Source organism: Gambusia affinis, linkage group LG07, assembly GCF_019740435.1.
Source record: "Gambusia affinis linkage group LG07, SWU_Gaff_1.0, whole genome shotgun sequence".
NCBI classification, from domain to species: domain Eukaryota; kingdom Metazoa; phylum Chordata; class Actinopteri; order Cyprinodontiformes; family Poeciliidae; genus Gambusia; species Gambusia affinis.
The window spans coordinates 11,420,328-11,441,077 of record NC_057874.1 but is presented as its reverse complement, the minus strand read 5'-3'; the positions used below and the strand labels follow the sequence as shown (position 1 = coordinate 11,441,077).

General features: G+C 38.8%; 2 protein-coding genes across 4 annotated transcripts in view; both read left to right on the top strand.

Annotated features, from left to right (window-relative positions):
- The first annotated feature begins 1,335 nt into the window (after nucleotides 1-1,335).
- On the top strand, nucleotides 1,336-15,545 carry fancd2 (FA complementation group D2). 3 transcript variants are annotated; one of them, XM_044122931.1, is made up of 44 exons: nucleotides 1,336-1,441; nucleotides 1,649-1,709; nucleotides 2,490-2,624; nucleotides 2,703-2,770; nucleotides 2,848-2,954; nucleotides 3,070-3,130; nucleotides 3,274-3,326; nucleotides 3,416-3,494; nucleotides 3,605-3,729; nucleotides 3,811-3,898; nucleotides 4,865-4,969; nucleotides 5,053-5,153; nucleotides 5,249-5,360; nucleotides 5,459-5,494; nucleotides 5,748-5,894; nucleotides 5,981-6,115; nucleotides 6,973-7,104; nucleotides 7,567-7,674; nucleotides 7,734-7,864; nucleotides 7,964-8,018; nucleotides 8,156-8,275; nucleotides 8,420-8,493; nucleotides 8,809-8,958; nucleotides 9,032-9,132; nucleotides 9,232-9,347; nucleotides 9,420-9,528; nucleotides 9,635-9,727; nucleotides 9,831-9,925; nucleotides 10,003-10,158; nucleotides 10,246-10,362; nucleotides 10,619-10,747; nucleotides 10,833-10,951; nucleotides 11,054-11,164; nucleotides 11,267-11,397; nucleotides 11,480-11,579; nucleotides 11,983-12,105; nucleotides 12,270-12,363; nucleotides 12,469-12,540; nucleotides 13,051-13,089; nucleotides 13,184-13,258; nucleotides 13,494-13,568; nucleotides 14,065-14,211; nucleotides 14,291-14,395; nucleotides 15,165-15,545. In XM_044122931.1, the coding sequence occupies exons 2-44, from the start codon at nucleotides 1,649-1,651 to the stop codon at nucleotides 15,234-15,236; spliced, it is 4,362 nt and encodes a 1,453-aa protein (XP_043978866.1). In that variant the 5' UTR covers nucleotides 1,336-1,441; the 3' UTR covers nucleotides 15,237-15,545. The 3 variants fall into 3 exon arrangements, with proteins under 3 accessions (XP_043978866.1, XP_043978865.1, XP_043978867.1); XM_044122930.1 differs by having other exon boundaries at nucleotides 1,339-1,551; XM_044122932.1 differs by having other exon boundaries at nucleotides 1,340-1,551; nucleotides 7,755-7,864.
- A 2,460-nt stretch (nucleotides 15,546-18,005) lies between these two features.
- The window catches only part of tex264a (testis expressed 264, ER-phagy receptor a), a 72,110-nt gene continuing 69,365 nt past the window's right edge, over nucleotides 18,006-20,750 (top strand). The window contains exon 1 of the mRNA XM_044122146.1: nucleotides 18,006-18,499. Within this exon, the coding sequence (XP_043978081.1) occupies nucleotides 18,242-18,499 (258 nt within the window). The 5' untranslated portion in view covers nucleotides 18,006-18,241. The remainder of the gene's footprint in view (nucleotides 18,500-20,750) is intronic.

Here is a 20,750-nt window from a genome sequence, read left to right as displayed (position 1 = left end):
TCGCTTAGAAAGAAGTGTGTGTATATATATATATATATATATATATATATATATATATATATATATATATATATATATATATATATATATATATATATATATATACATACATACATACATACATACATACAGGTTATATTAAAACATGCCTCGTTTTAGTGTTTTTGTTTAATGTGGGTTGTGTTTAAGTCATAATTTTTTTGTTGTTGCTGCGCAAAGCAAGACTTTCCTATATGCAGCATTATTTCAGCAGGATGTAATATTAGTGAATGATATCCATGGTAGGCTACACGTTTGTTGACATAGTCTCTTGAAGATTTCAGAGAAAGATAGAAGGACCCTTTCAGAGAAACAAGCTGTATTACAATTAACACCTGGCAGTTCAATGAAAACTCACAGCTTCAAAAGAATAGATGTATGTCCCCTGAAAAAAATGTGTTGTGTGTGCAGTGGAAAAGCAGTGTGAAAAAGCTATCTCTGAACTGCCTGGGCTTTTGGCTTCCAAATCCCGTCGCTGCATCTCCCTTCATCCACAGCATTCATGCAGCATGACTGCAGCATCTCACATGATGGTCAGTCGGGTGGTTCAGTAAACCCTCATGTGACTTCATCCCTTCTACCAAAATAAGGAATGAAACAAATCATTCTTTAAAAAGACATTCCTTTCTCCAGATTAAGAAAGGTTTAAAAGCTGAGCCAATAATAATAATAATAAAAACCCGTCTTTCATCATCTAATTTTACTTAAAAGATTATCACTCTTGTGTTTAGTGCTTTCTGAGCGCCCCTTCAAAATGATACTTCCGTGCATTATTGTTATTTAAGACAAAATAATTGTGAAATAAAATTGTGGGATATTTCCTGTTTATGATTTTCTAATTTACAATGTATTTATTCTGATATTTACTTTTCATTTTCCCTTACTTTTTGATTGGGAGAGTCACACTGTAGGAATGGTTTAAAAACACTTTGACGAAGAAATAACAGGAGAGCCGAAGTAAAAGTAAAGAGTCCGGCTCCGTGTACACCTCGATGTTAAGAGGGTCGCATGTTTACGACTCTGGCGTACACCGGTGCAAGTGCGTTCCTCTTAAATTAGGAGAATTAAGCGTCATAACCCCGCCTGATATTAGACCGTTTTTCATAAAATACGCGCCCTAATGGTGGAAGGTTACAAACGGCGAAACAGCTGTTGTAAATGTTTTCACGCAAAAGGGGCCAACTATAACAACAAAGTGCATAGTTTCATTTTCTAAGCAGCTTCTTCGTGGAGCGTGAAGCACGTTTTCTTTGATCTTTTGTTCCAAACCTGCACGAGGAGGAGCAGGAGGAGGAGGAGGAGGAGCCAGGGTTTACGTCGTGACGCGCTCAGTACATTGGCGCGAGAGTTTGTTTTGCAACATCATTGTGCAGCTTCTCTCTTGACGTTGTTCTGTGGAAAAGTATGTCTCGTCATTATTTTTAGTTTAAATTATAGGGTCTGCTAAAACAATAAACTTCTTATAACGTTAAGTTTGTATGGTGATTTGGGACGAAGTCCAAAGTATTGGACGTAAGTTGCGGTGTTAGCTGTCATGTTTTTGATTTACCGAAGATGCTTAAACTGCTTTTAACATTTTTCCTTCTTTTCTTTTCTAATAATATAACAGATGATGCGCAAAAAGCGACACTCCTCTGTGGAAAAAGTAGCGGGAACAACTGCCGCCACAAGTAAGTTTCATGTAAATCCACGGTTATCAGATGCTAGCTTTCTCAATCTTATGTCTGAATTATCAGGTGTGTTCTTGCAACGGCATTAACTCTCACTGGAAATATTTGGAAACGATCTAACCTCTAGGTCCATTTATTCAGTAATGGTTCCACTTCAGTAAATATTTTTAATAAAAAAAACCTATAAGTGTGACAGTTACTCTAACAATGCTTATAAAAATCCAACAAAAGCCTTTTGTATATATATTTTGTTTTGTTCGTCACTCTGCCATATGTCTGTTTTCCTGCTTCTCTTAGCTACTCTACAATATTGGAAAGACAAGAAACTATACTGCTGATTTAAAACTGAAAATTCCAGCATGAAAATATTCACTCACCTACTCTTAAATCTCTATCGTCATAGCCATAATTAAAATCTATTTGAAACTATAACAAACTAGTATGGACCAGATCCCATAGTTCCTACCATTCACATCGGGGGAAATGGTAAATAAGTACAGCACAACACATTGTTAGATAAGAATATGTTTATCAATATTTAAATTATAAATCAATAAATAAATCAAGTTCTCTGTCCTTTTAGAGAAAACTCTGGGTGAACAAAGTGATAATAACGAGAAACACATTTTTAGTTTGGAAGGGTAGTAGAAGTTGTGTTGTTACTGACATATTTTACATACAGTGTGCATCTTCTGTAGTCTTCATATTTTAACGTCTGGTTAAAAGTGTTATTTTATGTAAGTATTGTGTTCGTTTTTTTCTTTTCTTTTCTGTCTACAGAGGCAAAGAAGAGTCGCAACAGTAGTCGGCAGCCTAAAGAGGCTGCCCCAGAGGAAGCAAGTGAAACTGCTTTTGCCACTTTTGTAAAAAAAGCCGGTGTCAGCTTGAAACATAATGGCGCATCGCATGAGATCGGTAAACACACACTAGTGTAAAAACATTTCAATTAACTTTATGAAGTACAATGTTTGCTTAAAGGTTCTGTTTTTTTAGCTGTTGATCAGGTGGTTTTCCAGAAGCGAATACAGCAGCAGCTGCAGAAAAGCCCCAGATACCCTGACGTGAGTACAATACCAGCACATAACTTTTCCTCATTTGCTACTGCTGCTCACATTCACTCACCTCTTCATTGATTTAGATCCTGAAGGAGTTTATAACGGATTTGGAGGCTTACATTGAGAACCCGGACAGGTTCAGGAACTGCCTTCTTCCATGTATCCCACAACCATCTGAAGCAGACGTGAGGTAATGTATATGCAAACTTTCTGGGAAGTGAGCAGTAGACTGAGCAGCTTTCTGTGCTCTACATGCTTATGTTTGAATTGTGTTACATGCCACCAAGTATTTGTCTTTGCTGCAGATCTGTCAGCTCATTCCAGGAAAGCCTCATCAGAATGTTATTGGGGATCGAAATGCTGCAGGTTTTATTTATTTGTGTTTTGCCTTTAACTACGCAACAGAAAAAAAAAAATTGTTTCATGAGAATGTCACACTGTTAGAAAAAAACTCCTGTCTCTAAGATTTGTTTTCCTAAATTTCTAATGGCTTACACATTTTCTTGCAGACTTTGATAATAAGCACCTTGCTTGAGAAACTCCCTGAATTTATGTTCGATGGGTCAGTATTTCACACGTTCATTTCAAAACACTTCATCTGTTTCTCGCTGCTCTTTCATTACCTCTTTGGATTTGTTTTGTAAATCCCAGCGCTGTGGATGGAGGACTCAATATTCCTCGTATGATTATTAACCAGCTGAAATGGCTGGACAGGGTCGTGGACACAAAGGTGATATATTTACCATTTAATTGACTTATTGACGTTTTAAGCTGACTTGCTCTGTTTGTAATTGTGTATTTTATGGAGACGGTGATGTGTTTATTTCTCCTGTGTTGTAGGAACTTGCTGTGAAGCTGATGGAGTTGGTCTCAGTAGCACCAGTTGAGGTGCAGCGTGACATCATCACCAGCTTACCAGAGATACTGGAAGACTCTCAGCACAATGACATAGCCAGGGAGCTCAAGTATGGACTGTATGACACTAGAGTTTTGCTACCATTGCTGTCAGCCTGCAGTTTGGAGGTTTTCATCTCTTTTCTTTGCAGTGCTTTGCTTCAGGAGAACACTCAGTTAACGGTTCCCATCCTGGATGCCCTCTCCAGCCTAAACCTCTCGTCATCATTACTGACGGAGGTACAGAGCCTGATAATGTCGTTGGCGCTCTCAGTAAAGATGACATTATTTGAAATTCACTGCAGGAATTTGAAATCAATTCTTGTAGAGGATGCACTGATTGGGCTTTTTCTAGCTGGTGTTGATCTTTATCTTTCTTTGAGTTATTGCCTGTTAAGTCCGTGGTTTTATTTTCTAAGGACTGTGACAGGAAAAGATGTGCTGCAGTTTGTTTGTTTTTTTTAAATAAAAGTCAGCAGGTTTGAATCCAACAGTAAATGAAGCGACTATAAAATTATCCTTATACATTCACCATAAGTGAATGTTCCTAGTCTCTATTAGTTTTTTAGCTCAAAAAAGTGCCTCAAAATGTACTTTGTGGGTTAATGCAATTATAGACCAAAAAAATGATTGGATTTCTTAGTATTGATTATTTGAACTGCACATTACTGACCAGAGCTGATTAAGTGAAAAATCCCGATCCTGACCTCTGGCTGATTGGCTGGTGAATCTTTGCTAACACGCCTGTTACAATTAATGCAATTAAATTTTTTAAAGTCTGTAGCGTATGGGTTGAGTTAACCAGAACATTTGGGAACGATAAATTCTGGTTGTTTCTAGAGTTTGCTAAACTCTACTGGGACTTGAACAGGAGTTGCTTGCTTTTATAATCAACAGAAGTTGATATTTTAGTGTCTGCAGGTGGGCCTGCTTTAAAACAAGGGATAAGCAAGTGGAAAATTTCGCCATGTGCATTGATGAGTATGATGGATGATCTGTGATGTTCTGTCCCACCTTTCCTCGAGCTTGGGAACCTTGTTAAAGTTTCAATCATTATGCAGTCTTTGAAATAAGAGGACATTTTGAAAAACAAATTGAGGTCATTCTGTGCCATCAGTCCTCATCAGTATCAATAAATTCGACCTATACTGTACAGCCTTAATCTTCTCCACACATCACTGCGCCCTGTTACTGTTCTCTTCTCAGGTCCGAGAGGCGGTTATGGCCACCCTCGCCGCTGTCCAGCTGGAAGACCTACCCGTCGTGGTGAAGTTCATCCTGCATTCTGTCTCAGCTTCGAACGCATACGAAGTCAGACATTAAGTCACATCCTTGTCATTTCAGTTTTGCTTTGGTGGTAATTGTTTTGAAAACACGTGCTTGTCTGTCTTCAGGTGGTGAGTAATCTGCGTCAAAAGCTGGAACTGGAGCAGTGCGTTCTTCCTCCGGCGCTGCAGGCCTCACAGATCCGCATGAAAAGCAAATCATCAGCAGGGTGAGAAACAACTGGGTTCAGCTCTGCTACAGTTTGATGTCAAAATGTTTGTTTAGACGGGCTCAGGAAGTTCCTGCTTATGTGTTTTGCTTTAGATCTGCTTCTACAGCTGCTTCTGGCAACAGTCAGGACAGTGTTACGTTGGTACTGGACTGCATCAAGTCAGCAGTCCGGTTCCAGAAAACTATTTCTGAGGCTTGGCTCAAGGTTAGTAAATAATAATCTATTTTATTTGCATAGGTTAGTAACAGCTGCCTTTCTTAACCTTTAGTGCTGTTGACTTTACTTTTTTGTTTCATCTCCAGGCGATCGAGTCTGTGGATGATGTTGAGGACCACAAGGTGAGTGCAGTGGAGTCTGTTCTCATCTGGGAAACCCGTGCATGTTTTTACCGTTTGTAAACATCTTGTTGCATGTTTTAAGTTCCTTGGTTGGCCTAATTTTGTCAATTATATACATTTTCTTCCTGACAGCACAGGTCACTGATATCTGTCAACACGAGATGTTGTTAAAATCTGCACCTGTTGCTGTGATGCTAATGTTGCATGTTGAGTTTGGATTTGTATATCGGTAATCTTCATGTCATCATAACAGGTTTTAGATCTGCTGGTGCTCTTCATCCTGCACTGCACCAACGCCAACCAGAGCCGCCGGGGTGCCGAGAGAGTTCTGAAGCTCAAAGTGAGGACTGGACTCATGCAGGAGGCTCTGCTGCAGAAAACCTTCAGGGACTACTCTCAGGTGGCTCAGTCTGGAAACACACAAGCCTCTGCAGAGCAGCAGTAACGCCCTGCAGCATTTTTACTCCATAACCGTTGTATTTACAGGTCATGCGAGGGTACTTCCCCTCCATCCTGGCTCTTGCTCAGAGTTTGGTGCGCTCCCCTGATCCCTGCGTGGTGCCTTTTGGTGGGCAAATGTACCGCCACTCCTTCACTGCATTTGACTCTTACTGCCAGCAGGTGGGGGTGTTAATCAGTGCATGTCTGTATTTTAGATCTCAAAGCCTCAGAGGGGTGTTGGTTGTTTTGTACTAGTTTTTGTTGCAGACAATTTTAAGTAGTGTTTTATATGCTACCTATAGAGTAATGTAAGAAAATGTGGCTTAATGATTCTGAGATATATTGTCTGGTAGAAGGAGGTCATTTTCAGTTTTTATGGTTTGAAGGGATCCTCGTGTTCTAATAAGAACACAACCAATTATACTATTTTAAATAAATAGTATAAAGTTAAGCTGCACAGTGGCGCAGTTGGTAGAGCTGTTGCCTTGCAGCAAGAAGGTCCTGGGTTCGATTCCCGGTCCGGGGTCTTTCTGCATGGAGTTTGCATGTTCTCCCTGTGCATGGTGGGTTCTCTCCGGGTTCTCCGGCTTCCTCCCACAGTCCAAAACCATGACTATCAGGTTAATTGGGTTCTCTAAATTCTCCCTAGGTGTGAGTGTGTGTGCGCATGGTTGTTTGTCTTGTGTGTCTTTGTGTTGCCCTGTGACAGACTGGCGACCTGTCCAGTGTGAACCCCGCCTCTCGCCCGGGACGCAGCTGGAGATAGGCACCAGCAACCCTCCCGACCCCATTAGGGAAGAAGGGTGTAAGAAAATGGATGGATGGATAGTATAAAGTTAATAGTATAAAGTTTAACCTATTTAGCTTCATTGTAATTTATTATAATATTTGTGACAAAGGTAAGTTATAAAAAGTTCTGAAAATGGTTGTTCAAAAGGGAGACATAAAGACAGGATCAATATCAAATGGGTTACAAATTACTGAGGAATCTGGAAGTAGCTCAGAGTGATTTAAATCTGCCTCGTGTTGTTTTACAGGAGGTTGTTGGCTCTCTTGTGACCCATGTGTGCAGCGGTGTCAGTGGGGAGGTGGACGTGGCCCTGGAGCTGCTCTGCAGTCTTGTAATGGAAAGACCCTCAGAAATGGCCCTCTATGCTGTTTTTGTGAAGGTACATGGATGTGCCCCATGTGAAGACAACATCAAATTGTTCTTTCACTATAGATATAAAAAAGGAACAAAATATTAAGTGTTTGGAAAATACGCCACAAATGATGAAACCCAACCCAGACTGAAATTAGACAGAGTAGCTCACTACATTTCTTTCTTTTTTTTTTTTTTTTTCTTTAATTTAACTTTTAACATTGTCCAATGTAGCGGCTTTAACATCTTGCAAATTTAACCTACATTTTATGTTATTACAAGTGATTCTTTATTGAAAGGATGCTGTTGATTTTTATTTCCTTTTAGTTGAAAAGCGAGATTTTTTTTTGTGGCTTTTGTGAAAAATGTGCTGCATAAAAACCATGACAGGTGTCATGGAAATAAACACTTCTCTACTCCACGATTTTGCTGCTCATTAAAGTTGCTCATGTGTCGGATTGATTTTGACCGGTCAGTGTGTTTGACTCAGGGGATCTTGGACTACCTGGACAATCTCACACCACAGCAGATCAGAAGACTCTTCCACCTTCTGAGCAGACTGGCATTTGGGCAGCAGGAGCAAGGATCTCAAATCCAGGTGCGTATTCATGCACTCTTGCATATTGGAGCGTATCTGTATCCACCCTTTCCCACCAGTCCATTCGTCTCTTCCTGCAGGACGACATGCACATAGTGATCCGTAAGCAGCTCTCCAGCACCGTGCCAAAGTACAAGCGTATAGGCATCATTGGCGCTGTGATGATTGTCGGCAGCATGGGAGCCTTGAGGTGATACTTCACATAAACTTTGAGTTTGGTTCAATTCCTGTTTTTGTCATTTTTATCTCACATGTTCTACGTTGCTCTCTATCCACTCCTCCATTTCAGGCCTAAAGGAAAGGAATCACAGAGCAGCTCTCTTTCCCAGGAAACATTAAGACAGGTAAGACGGCAGCATTCCTCTGAGCATTGACTAAACTGTAAGTGTGTCTGAACTAACGGCTTTATAATATGGTCTGAGTTTATTATACATATTATGCAATGTTTCTCGTTTTTACATTTCTTTTGTCTCTCTTGCAGGTGACGGCTCTGCTGGAGCTGGTGAAGTCGAGCAGTGAAAGCTCTCCTGAAGCAGCGGCTCTGTACTACGATGAACTGGCCAACCTGATCTGGAGTTCTGCACTGGACCCACAGGTGGAGGTATGTCTCAGGGATTTCCCCTAGAAGAACTAAAACGGCATGCTTTATTAGACTTTCAAAGATTTTTAAAGATTGAAAAAATGCTGATTAAGATTAAGCTCACAGACAAGCATTTCATGTCCATTGTTTACAATGTTTTGACAGGAAATGATTGGAATGAGTGTCCTGGATGACTTCCAGGATGACTTTGTAGTGGACCTTGGACCAGATATAGCAGGGTTAGTGCTCAAAATAAAAACAAAAAAAGAATTTTGATTGTAAATTATTTACATAATTTGCACAGTTTTAATGGATAAATACGGATATTTTGATTAAAGTAATTTTTGCAGAGCTGTAACTTCACCTTAAAGTTTAAAACGTGTGTTTTCTGGGTTTGGATAGCCATGGGAAAAGAAAATACTGTATGGAAAAAAATTTTCCTTTCCAAACCTTCTAATTTTCACATCTTATTCCGTCTTTCTCTAAAAGTGGAGTAATTCTTTCATTGTTTCTTTCTTTCACCCATTCAGCTCATGTTCTGTTCTTCGTTCCAGATCTTTTATCTTTCCGGCCTGTGCCATGTACAACCTTGAGGAGGATGAGAGCCAGGGAGGTATCGCCATCAACCTGTTGCCTCTGCTGGCCAAAGAAACCCAAAATAAAGGAGAGCAGCAATCTCAAATTGGGAAACAGAAGCAACAAAAGTTGGTGATTTTGTGAAACGGGATATTTATATGTATGTGTGACCATGACTGCTTATGCTCTGTGTTTTTACAGGCTGGTGTCCCCTCTCTGTTTATCTCCCTTTTTCCGCCTATTGAGGCTTTGTGAAGAGAAACGGCATCAGGGAGATCTAGAAGAGATCGATGCCCTCGTGGGTGAGAACACTGAGAAGCAAGTTATTCTTTTTTTCTTTAAATCTTCCTGAATTTTAAAGTTGTTTTTTTTTCTGCATGTTTACCTTTTCTTCATCACAGGATGTCCTCTGATCCTGACAAACATGGATGTAGTGGACAAAGTGGACAGCCTCTCCAAAGCTGAGAGGGAGTTCCTCTGTACTTTGCTCTTTCACACGATCAACTGGTTCAGAGAGGTCACTGCAGCTTAAAAGCAAAAAGGATGAGTGTCTTAAAGACACCAATGTGACTGAAGTTTGTTTTCACAGGTCGTGAATGCATTCTGCAAACAGAAAGAAACGGAGATGAAGATGAAGGTGATGACTCGCCTGCAGAACATCACTTTTCTGCAGATGCTGTTGGAGAGGGTTCTCGCAGGTGTATATTTTTTTGTTTGTTTGTTTGTTTTTCCAATAACTGATTTATAAACCCCCTCCCCTCTAAGACCCAATTAGTCTTAGATTTTTTTTCCTCCTGCTTTCAGGAACTCCTGGTTACATGCCACCTGTTTCAAACTTTGATGGAGAAACTACAGATGGGATAAGTTTCAGTGTTCCTGTGAACAAGGCAAAGAAAGGTAGTTAAATCCCATATATATATATATAATTGTTTCAGCAGGTGTAGTTATGCCTAATGTACTATTTTAGCTTGTGTTTGTTTAACTGCCATGTGCTACTCAGATCGAACGGGGAAAAAGAGAAAGGCTCCTGGTAAGAATGCCCCAGAAGGCGTCTCTCAGCCTGAGGAGGCGACTGAAGCAGATGAAACTCAGCAGGTTACAGCTTTAAATGAATACAATTCTGTTTAAAGCAAATAGAAACATGCAGATGTAAAAAATGGAATGTTCTGCAGGAGCAACCGGAAAAGGAGAAGGAAAAAGAGAACCGGCTCGGTGTCAGTTTGACAGCTTACAGGCCGTTTTTCAGAGAGCTGGACATGGAGGTGCTCAGTGTTCTGCAGTGTGGTTTGTTGTCACGCTCGCTGCTGGACTCAGAGCTCCACACTAAGGTAAGGCTAGTGTGGAGGCTTGATGTGATCCTGCTTTGGCTTAATTGCATTTACCCTAAACACATGTACATTATTTAAATTACCGAGGTTCAAGAGGAGGTCGTGTTGGGCCCCACCGAGCTGGTCTTCCTGCTGGAGGATATGCAGCACAAACTGGAGTTCAGTCTCACTGCCGCTCCAGCGAAGAGAGCTCCGTTCCTCAAGGTACACGCTGATAGTACAACACGATAATAAAGAGGACAGCTACATGTTCACAAACTATTTAAAGGTAGAACGTTTTCTGGCCAAAAATAATTGCAGAAAGTAAAAAAAAATAAGTAAATAAAACTTTTATCACTGTGTAAAGTGCTGAGGAGGGCTAAGAGGGATTCAGTCTCCAGTTCTCTACTGTTTTAGAAGAGACATTGATCAAGGTGGAAATCTATAAAGCTTCATTAACAGAAACATTTTATTTTTGCAGATGAGGGCAGATAAAACTGTGGGATTCTCACATCTGCAACAGAGGAGTGCAAAAGACATTGCCTCATACTGTGTCCAGCTGTTGCCCGCCCTCTGTTCACATCTGGAAAACTGTCATAATCACTTTCAGGTACAGAATCCCTGAATTGTCATGTCTCCTGTCAACTCTTTAAATTAATTTACAACCCTATTGAAAGCATTTTGTGCATTTGCAGACTCTGCTGTCTGAGAACAACGGCATCGTGGACGGACCTTCAACAGATGTGGAGGAGCACCAGGTAATGTCATCGGGTTACCAGCTGCTCCTGCAGGTCATAAACACTACCTTCAGTTGGTGAGTGAATGTTGGGTCCTAAATCCAGGAACTTGGAAGTGCAGCACACCGTGTCAGCCTTTTGTTGGTTTGTTGAGCTGTTGTATAATTGGGATCCTTCAGGTCTGGATTCAGCCAGCCGGGACAGCGGAGCTTGTTGAAGAAAGCTTTGGGACTTTTAGCTGGACGGCTTAAAGAAGGAGGTCCTGAACTGACCCTGGAACAGCTCGTCAAGTGGGTTCCGATTTTCTATCCCAGACGATAGACCAGATTCTGCACTTTGACTGGTTTTTATTTAGGATTTAAGATCCTCGTTTTATTTTCCTGCTCTTCTAGGCACAGTTTTGAGTACCTGCTGAACTTCCGCAGCACGATGCCGAGCCTGAGCACAGCTCTCTGTCTCTCCCAGCTTCTGTCAACTGTTTCAGAGAAGGGAGGAAACCCTGGTGCTTATAGGGAGCAGACTGGTGAGGCTGACATCCGGACATAAATCTTCCACTCCACCATCCAGCAAGATATAATGAATCTGGTCCCGTTTTGGCATTGCAGCTTCCCTGGCGCGCCGTTTCCTGAACCAAAGTTGGGTGACAGCTAGCGGAGAGAAAGAGCGAGGCGGAAAATTCAATGAGGCACTTCACACACTCCTTAGGTAGGTATGCATCACACACAAAAATGCTCAACATGGATGCTCACCAGAAAGGATAGCTGCATATAGTTACATTTGCTGTTTTAATTTTCGTGGAAATCATCTTAAAGACACACATGTTGAGCACAGAATAAACTAGTTTCTGTGATGTTGTCACTGCATCTTCAGTGTTTGTAACTGAAAAAAGGTAAATTACAAATGTATTGAAAAAATATCTAATCAAAGGAATTGTTTTTGTCTGCATGGATTTGGTGCGACCCGCTTTGTGAATCCCACACAGAACCAAAACTAATAGCTCAGACAATATAGTTGCAAAAAGATGACACTCTTTCTGAACACACTCCTATTTTTTTATGCATTTTGTGACCATTCTTCAACAGATTGTGTATTTTCTCTCTCTCTTCAGCATCTACCTTGAGCATGTCGACGACGTTTTGAAGGCAGTGGAGGAAATAGCCGGAGAAGGAATCACCGAGCTGATCAACACATCCAAAGATGAAAGCTCTGCTTCCTGGCCCACTCTGAACAGGTGAGCTAATTCTCATTTCTCATTTGTTATCTTCTCTGCTTCTGTAGTCACAGCAGCACTTGAGAGCACCTGGCGACAGGCCCACAAAACTGTAATCAGATTATTTACCAATATTTGTAAAAACCTAAAATTACACTTTTTTCTTTTTTTTTGGTATTCTGCAGACAAACGTTCTTGGTCTTCTACAAAGTTTTGATGGGCGAGCTGGAGAAAGCTGCCAGGAAGATTCCTGCTGGTAAAATGAGCGACAGCTCTGAGGTCAGACTCCTGGTGCAGCGCTGACTGCGCTCCTGTTTGGGACATCTGTCAGTCTTTCCTGTGTTTTGAAGAGTAAGATGAAGAGCATCTGTGTGAATCTTTTAGGCTCAAAGTGAGAAGCTGCTGACATGGAACCTGGCAGTCAGAGACTTTCACATCCTAGTCAACCTGGTGAAGGTAAACTTATCTGTTCATGCCTCCATAAAGCAGGAAACCTGTACATCTTCACTCAAGTGTTCACATGAATTCTTTATAGGCATTTTGGGGGGTTTTATTTAAATGGATTTAAGAACCGTGTATACTGCTTTGATTCTAATAAGAGCTTTCTACAATACATAGAGAGTCTATGTTATACATTCTAATAAGCACATACCCTGCTTACATGTACCTTAGCGAGTTTGAAAAATTGCCAGCTCTTATTTTTAAAGATTATTGCAGTTACATGTTTGAAGTTATATTATTCCAGAGTAGTCAATAATAATAAAACATCAACAAAAATGTCATTAATATAATTTGTGATGACAGTGACGGGAACAGACTTTAACTATGGACTCAAATTGTCATGTTTCCATATTTACTTTTCATGTTCAAATATCAGTTGACTCTTCCGAGTGAAATCTAATTCTTTCTAATTGTTCTCACACATTAGTAGATATAAAAGTTTTTGTCCTTTTAATCATCTTGTAGGTGTTTGATTCCAGGCCAGTACTTAATGTGTCCTTAAAGGTGAGTTAGCTTTCTTTGCTGTCTGGAGGTTATTGTATTTAGTTTCCTCTGCGGCTATTACTTTGTTAATCAAAAACATGGTTGCTTTTGCCAGTATGGACGACTTTTTCTGGAGTCTTTTCTGAAGTTGGGAATGCCGCTGCTAGACTACAGCTTCAAGAGGCACAAGGTGACCGAAAACAGACCTCACTGCAAATATCAGTTGTGTTTAGTATGTTTGGACATTGCATTTTGTTTGAAACGTGTTTTTAAAAAAAACATATATTCATAAGTATAAAGAAATGTGTCAAAAGATTTTCAGGTAATTCTTGAACATCTCAAGTAGATTTATAGGTGCATTTTTTTCTGCTATTGCTTTACAAAGCTATTGCATATAAACACTGTGTATAAATTGTGTTTTAAAGGAGGATGTCCAGAGTTTGCTGAAGACCTTCCAGCTTAGCACTCGACAGCTCCACCACATGTGTGGACACTCCAAGGTAGCAACAGCTTTATCTCTTCTTACTCATTCTGTGAATTCATTTTCATTCTATGATGCAACATGTTGCAAAACTGGCAGCAGAAAACCTCATGAATACTTCAAGAAGAGCTCCCCTGATAACCATATAACAACAACAGTGGGCCTTTCAGGGTCGTTTAGAAAATGTACACACACTCATCCTGGAGATAAATATCAGAAACTGACTCATTTTTAATAAGTTACTTTGTTTTAGAATTGTCTTCTTTTCAAACGATTGCTTTACTAAATGCTGTTTATTTTTGTTTGTTTGTTTGTTTTCTTTTTCTTTTACAAACTTGTTCAGGATAATTTGTGAAATATTAGTGGGGATACACGTATAAATTTGATGCTGTGAGAGAGATGGGAAAACAGTAGTTAAAATAAATGACGAGCCCAGAGTCATCGACATTCGTGTCCATGTTGAGTGCATGTAAATTTCTTATCCTCACGGTATCCGAATGCTTTTTGTTTTTCAGATTCACCAGGACACCAGCCTAACTAACCATGTGCCAGCTGTGAAGAAGAGCCTGGAGCTGTTTGTGTACAGAGTGAAGGCCATGCTGACGCTCAACAACTGCCAGGAGGCCTTCTGGATGGGAAACCTGAAGAATAGGAACCTGAAGGTCGCACATGGTTTAACTTTTATCTGACAGTGGCTTTTGATTAGCGAACTCCAAAAGAATCATATGATGCACCATGCAGGGTGAAGAGATTCTTTCTCAGAGATCACAAGGGAGTGATGACGACGATGAAGAGGAGGAGGGGAATCAGGAATTACCGCCACCACAGGAACAGTCAGATGACGAGGTACTTGCCTTTTAAAGAAATCGATTCAGACTGTCATCCATCCGTAAAGCCTGCGGACCAGGACTGGAATAATATTTCCCATAAATGCACTGTAAACTTTTGTATTTAAATTCAAACAAAATGATGGTAAAATGTGGGTCTGGAAAAGCAAGGCATTTGAAATGAAAGATGTATAGGAGTTTTGAGCTTATTAAAAGAAATATCAGGAAATGGTAAACAAAACAATCATGTATTGAATGTAAAACACCATAGTGACGCCTAAGGATCTATATTACAGGCACTTAATACAACAAACCAGACACACACATATTTAAAAAGGGCGTAATCTTGCTTCCGTAGTCAGAAATCAATAACGGTGGTTTTTACTTTTTGAACCAATTGAGAAATGGTCACAATTTAACTGAGTGGAGCTGAAAATCTCTTATAACTGTTATTATTATAACTATAACAAGGAACTGTTTTCTTAAGTTGTGTTGGGGATAAGTTTGTTCACTTTAAAATGAAAAACGTTTGAATTTTTGTAATATTCTTTGAGGCATCAAAATTGCAATATAAGTGTGGAAGTTTAAATGAGTCCTGCTGACAGACAGATTAGACTCTAGAAGGCAGCAAACTCTATATAAAAACGTCTGGAGTTGACTTGAAAGGCAATGGTTTTCCTCAGTTTTCACAGACGTCCAGATTCGCTCCACAAAACCGCTGCGCTACTTGAAAGTTTGTCCTGAAGTAAATTATGTATTTTAAATAAATATATTTTTTATCTCTGCAGGACCAGGAAGCCGATTCTGGGGAAAACAGTAGGATCAGCAGAAGGGAGGACAGTACAGAAGATTCTGATTAAAACTTAAATATGTAAACTTGGGTTTCATTTCATAAAAAAAAAAAAAAAAAATGGAATTTACAAATTAATCTTTTTTTCTGTGTTTAATAGATTTAATAGTAATTTTTTATGCTATTAAATGCTAATTGGCCAATATTTAATCATAGTTTATGTTTTATGCAACAAAATACAAAATACTGGACACTTTAAAGGATTCATGGAATCTATTTTTGCATCTTAATGTGCCTTATAAAGGACTACCGTTACTGTATGTTCTGAATAAAATCTTCTATTTGTCAGCCAATAAATAATAGATTACTTTGATCACAATAATTCTGCCTGCGTTGTTTCACATGTTTAATGTAAATACATCTATGTTGCTGGGATCAGGCACAGATGACGTCCAGAGTTGCCTTTGCGAATAAAAAAGGTTTTATTTATCTTAACACAAAAACTCGGCTTGTCACACTCGGTGCCCAACGCTCCTCAGCAGAACGAAAACAGCACACTGCCTCACAAAAAGGTACGTTTGAGGAACACACCTAAAAAGTCGCATTCAATGACATATAGGAAATATCAGTACCAAGGATAAAGGCAGGAGACAGACACAAAAGCAAGTTCTGAAGGAATGAACAAACTACAATAAAGAATGGACTTATAATAAAACAAATTGGGTGGGGTACCTGTGAACTATAATGCACAAACAGTGAAAGCATATTCAAGTGTACTTTGACTAATAAATTCAGTCTCTCCTACATCTACTTAACTTCCAAACTACAATATACTATTACTTTCTTTGAAACTGAGCAGTCTTGACTAACATGATCTAACATTTTTATACATTCTGCCAGAAAAGAGCAATTAAACGAGGCTATATTTAAATATAAGTAAAGTTTTAACTTTTAAGTAGCTTTTAATCGAGTGAGAAAATAAAAACGACAGCTATTAAAGGTTTCTGAACGAGTTGTCGTACTATTACACGAGGCACTCTATCCTCTTAAAATTTTAAGTGACTGACTGGCGACCCGTCCAGGGTGAAACCCGCCGCTCGCCCGGGACGTTAGCTGGAGAGGCACCAGCACCTCCCGACCCCACTAGGGAGAAGGGTGTAAGAAAATGGATGGATAAATAATTTTAATATTAAATAATATGTTTTCAAATCGTGCCCCATTAACTCAAAATCAGTGTGAAATTATTCTACTAGACTGTAGAGAATAGATCATCTTTATTACACGTTGACTCCTTTTTTTATTTAACTAATTTTAGATTTAAAAAATACATTTTTTTTACATTTTCGTAAAATGTATTACCTCAGATGATCATCACATTTGTTACCTGTGATATTCAATTACATACAATTCAGGATCTATTTTATTACATGTTCACTTCTTACCTAAAATATGTTAAATACAAAAAATGTTTACTTAAAGTGTGATCTATTTCATAACATTTAGTTGTCACCTTTATTGTTTACTCTGAACTGTTTAATTACACATTAAATGTTTAAAGATGAGCTCTTTCATCTGGTTAGCTTGTTACATTAAATGTTTACTTCAAAATTTAATATAATTGTTTACTTTAACCACATAAAATGTTTATTTAAAATATAATCTTTCATTACATATATGCTTATTACTTGAAACTTAAAATTTCTGATCAAGTTATTTATTGCTACTTAATTTTATGTTGAAAGCAGATCTATCTAATTATTGTGTTGCAGCACATCCTGGCTTTGGTTCATTGATCAGGAGAGATAATTCTCAATAGTGAGGTGGTCATTTGTATTCATTAGTATTTATCCCATTAGATTGCTAAGTAAAATCAGAAGTCACTTAATTACAATCTTGTGATTTGGTCAGTCAGGAGTCCAACAAGGTGACTGGTCCTCAGTTAAACTCCTGTGCAAGTAAATCTATAAAATTTTTGGATCTATTTGACAAAACATACTGACAGGTTCAGTTATTTTATGGTCAACTGCAGCACACACATATAAAATAATAAATACAGTAGTAAATATATCTAATTTAGAAATATAATAAAAAAGTTTTAATTTGCTAGATTTGGATGTTGTGCATCTGGATGAATTTTTGTACAATACTGAAAAACAAATGATGGTTTCATCCAGAATAGGCTACTGTGGGATATAGTCTCCGCTGCCCAGGAATGTTATGACAGTTATGAGACTGTCTTCATTAAGAGGCCTACTCAGATTCGATGGAAGACTGACTGCTACCGGAGATCCTTCCTGCCCACAGCATCACCATCCACAACGACTCTTTGAAGATACTTGAATATGAGTTACAGCATTTAATTTCCTTTTAGGATAAATGAAATATTTTAAAATTTTATTATACATATAACTTAATTGTGTATTTAATAAATCGCATTGCAATAATCTTATAAGTCTATCCAAATATATTTATACCAAAAACATTTTTGAAATTATTATTTACAGTTTTAGTCAAATTATTACATAAATATTTGACAAATCCTTCGTAGTGAAGAGGTAAAAAAACAACAACAAAAAAACCAAAACTAAATTTTGTCGCTTTTCACAGCTCGTTCCCTAATGACCGCCTGGGTTGCACCACAGTCAGTTAAATAGGGGGGTTTTGTGCTTTTTAAACCTTTTGGTGTCGTCTTTCTGTTTAGTAATTAATTTTATCAACGGGAATTCCACGGTTTTTTTGTCACTAATATAAATGCTTTGTAATTTATTGGTGGAATTTAAGAGGGGAAATTAGCTTTATATTTCTTATATTAGCAATTCTCCCCTTCTGAACTAGCAACAATGGACCATCCGGGAAGCGTGCTTCACTGTTTGGGGAAATACCTTGACCGAACGGTCCTTCCAGACTTCCAGCGCAGTGCTTTAGCTTTCTGTTTTGTTTATATGCTGGTAACAGTCTCCACTGCGTCGTTTTTAACGGAAACTACAGCGCTTCTCTGTGTTGTTTGGACTTTCTCTGTTACCGTGTGTCTGGAGGGAACGGTTCAGATTTGCCCTGACTGACTTCAGCTGCACCATGTCCGATTCAGTTCTGCTGCTCCTGATACTCTTTCTCCTGCTGTGTTTGGTGCTGACTGTCGGTGGGCTGCTGGTGTACTCGGGGCTCCTATCGGAGGTGGTCATTAAAACGGGAGCCCCTCCGATTAGGAATGTCACTGTCGCCTATAAGTTCAAGCAGGGCTCTTACAAAGACAGCGGTGCAGCCTTCACGGAGACCTACAGCATCGGCCCCAAGCTCAGGTCCATCGGGATTTTCTACGATGACCCCAAAAAGGTGAGACCCCCAGGGCCTCGGAGCCCATACACTGCATTTTAACTGTACTTGACCCCATGACATAACTGTAAAACACAGTGTACTCTGTGTACTGATAAGTTGGTAAAGTTATGGAGATACGGTCTCTTTGACTTGCATAATAGTCAGACGTTTGGTGTTGAGAAAGTTGCATCATTTTGGAACTAACATGTCCATTCAACAAGTTTTGGATTTTAGATTTTAGGAGTGTGCATATATATTAACAAATATCTGCATCAATATGCATGTTCATATTCTAAAAATATATGATGGTAAGTGGTCACAGAAATCACAACTTAGGTTAAACCCTCAATTTGATATTTGAGTGAGGTATATTGTCAGAAATATCAAGAGAATTGATATTTTCGTTTTTGGGCTTCAATACCAAATTTGACTTTTATTTTCTAAGGACACATAGTAGAAAGATTGTTCAACAGAGAATTAAAGAATTACAAGATTATTCCCATTCATCCCGACTCCAAGCTTTTGTCTCAAACTTTTATCAGATTTTTTAATTTAAATTAAAGATACGTTATCAAAGTGCATAATAGTGGAGAAAATACCTGAATCGTGTAAATCTTTAATTAAAAAAAACTTCAGTATGTTCAATAAAACTTCCTTGAATTGTTGTTATAGATTTTTAGACATTTGAAAAGTGTAACAATATACAAGGTATTTAGTAACTTGGTTCACAAAATAAACTATTTTATCTAGCAAAGGGGAGATAAAAGAAAACTGAAAGAAATGATTACAGCCACATTTACATGAATGAAAGTTTTTTTCCCCGTTAATTAAAAGAATATCAGGCAAGCTTTTTTTTATATTTAATTTTACTGACATGTAAAACAAAATATGGTCATAAAAATCTAATAAATAATTTTTTCTAACGTTGTAAATAATAAACAATTCAATAAACGAGTCTCTGAGTAATCTGTGAGAAAATCCCTCGCTAATAACTTAAGAACCTCAGTGGGAATAAAACAAGTATGATGTTAAGCACTTCAGCGCTATTATAGTGTTTTCTGGTGGAACATTTTAATTTTAAAGACATTGTTTGTTTTTTCCCATGCCTTTTACATGTTGTATATTCTGAAAATCTAAGCCGAAGTTAATTGCTTACATGATGTACTGAAGTTACTATTTACTAGCTAGTACAAAGGTGACAACTGGTACAAATCCTGGGCTTTAGTATGCAGTGTGGGCTTGTGTTACATCCAGTGGACTGTTATGTGTGTTAAGGGAAAACTTAAATAATCCACAATCTAAAACTGCAAATTGAAGTTATCCAAAATTACTTTAAAACAACTTTTAAAGAGGTTCTTTCTGTGCTGTAAAGGATTTTTTCTGAAGTAAATTTTTGAGAAGATTGTAAATCCGTGTTTGTCGTCGACTAACCATTTAATTGTAACAATATGTCACTTTCTAATGATTAAAAATGATTGTGTCTGTGTAGTGAGCAGTGCAAACATAAAAGGAGATGTAGTTGTGTGTGTATTGCTCAAGGGAATAACGTGCAGGCTGTCTTTTTACGGAACTGGGCCTGAATGAGGAAAGCAGTCAGCTGTTCAGTTGCCACGTTGCACTGTTGATATTTTTTATTTTTTTCCCCCTCGTTCGCTCATCTGCAGCTCCAGACCTTTTTCTGCAACGTGCCTGTCTCTTAGCTTAAAAATGCAAGCAAGACTCCAAATGAGAACATGAGATGTGGTCATTTAAGAGATCTCTGACCACTGTTTTGGGCGTTTTGATCGTGAGTCTTACTGTACAGGTGTAACCGGTCTGCAAACCACGTTTTGCATAGCTGCGGTCTGTGGTTGTTTCCTACTCTCTTCACTAGTTGTGTTTTCAGTCAACAAGAAATGTCCTCACAACAGCTGCTGGTTAGAGGAGAATGTCTGACATCCTGGATCATGTGGGTGGAGCGTCCACCCAAACAATAAACAGCTGACTGAAAAGGAAAGAATAACTAGACAAACTTTTATACTTTAAGTAGCATGAGTCATTAGTTGTTGTTTTTTTTTTATAGCTGGGAGGGTTAGATCGTATGGTAGACAACATGGGAAATTGAAGACATTTGTCCAAACAGCCAACCCGTCAGTCTGTTCTGTGGACAATCGACAGACGGATCGGTTCAGAGTCTGACTGGAAATGTTTATTCAGGCTCAGCTACCGACGCCGAGCCTTAAGTTTGTGATCTTCAGCGACTGTGGCACGCTGACCAGACGGTGTTTGT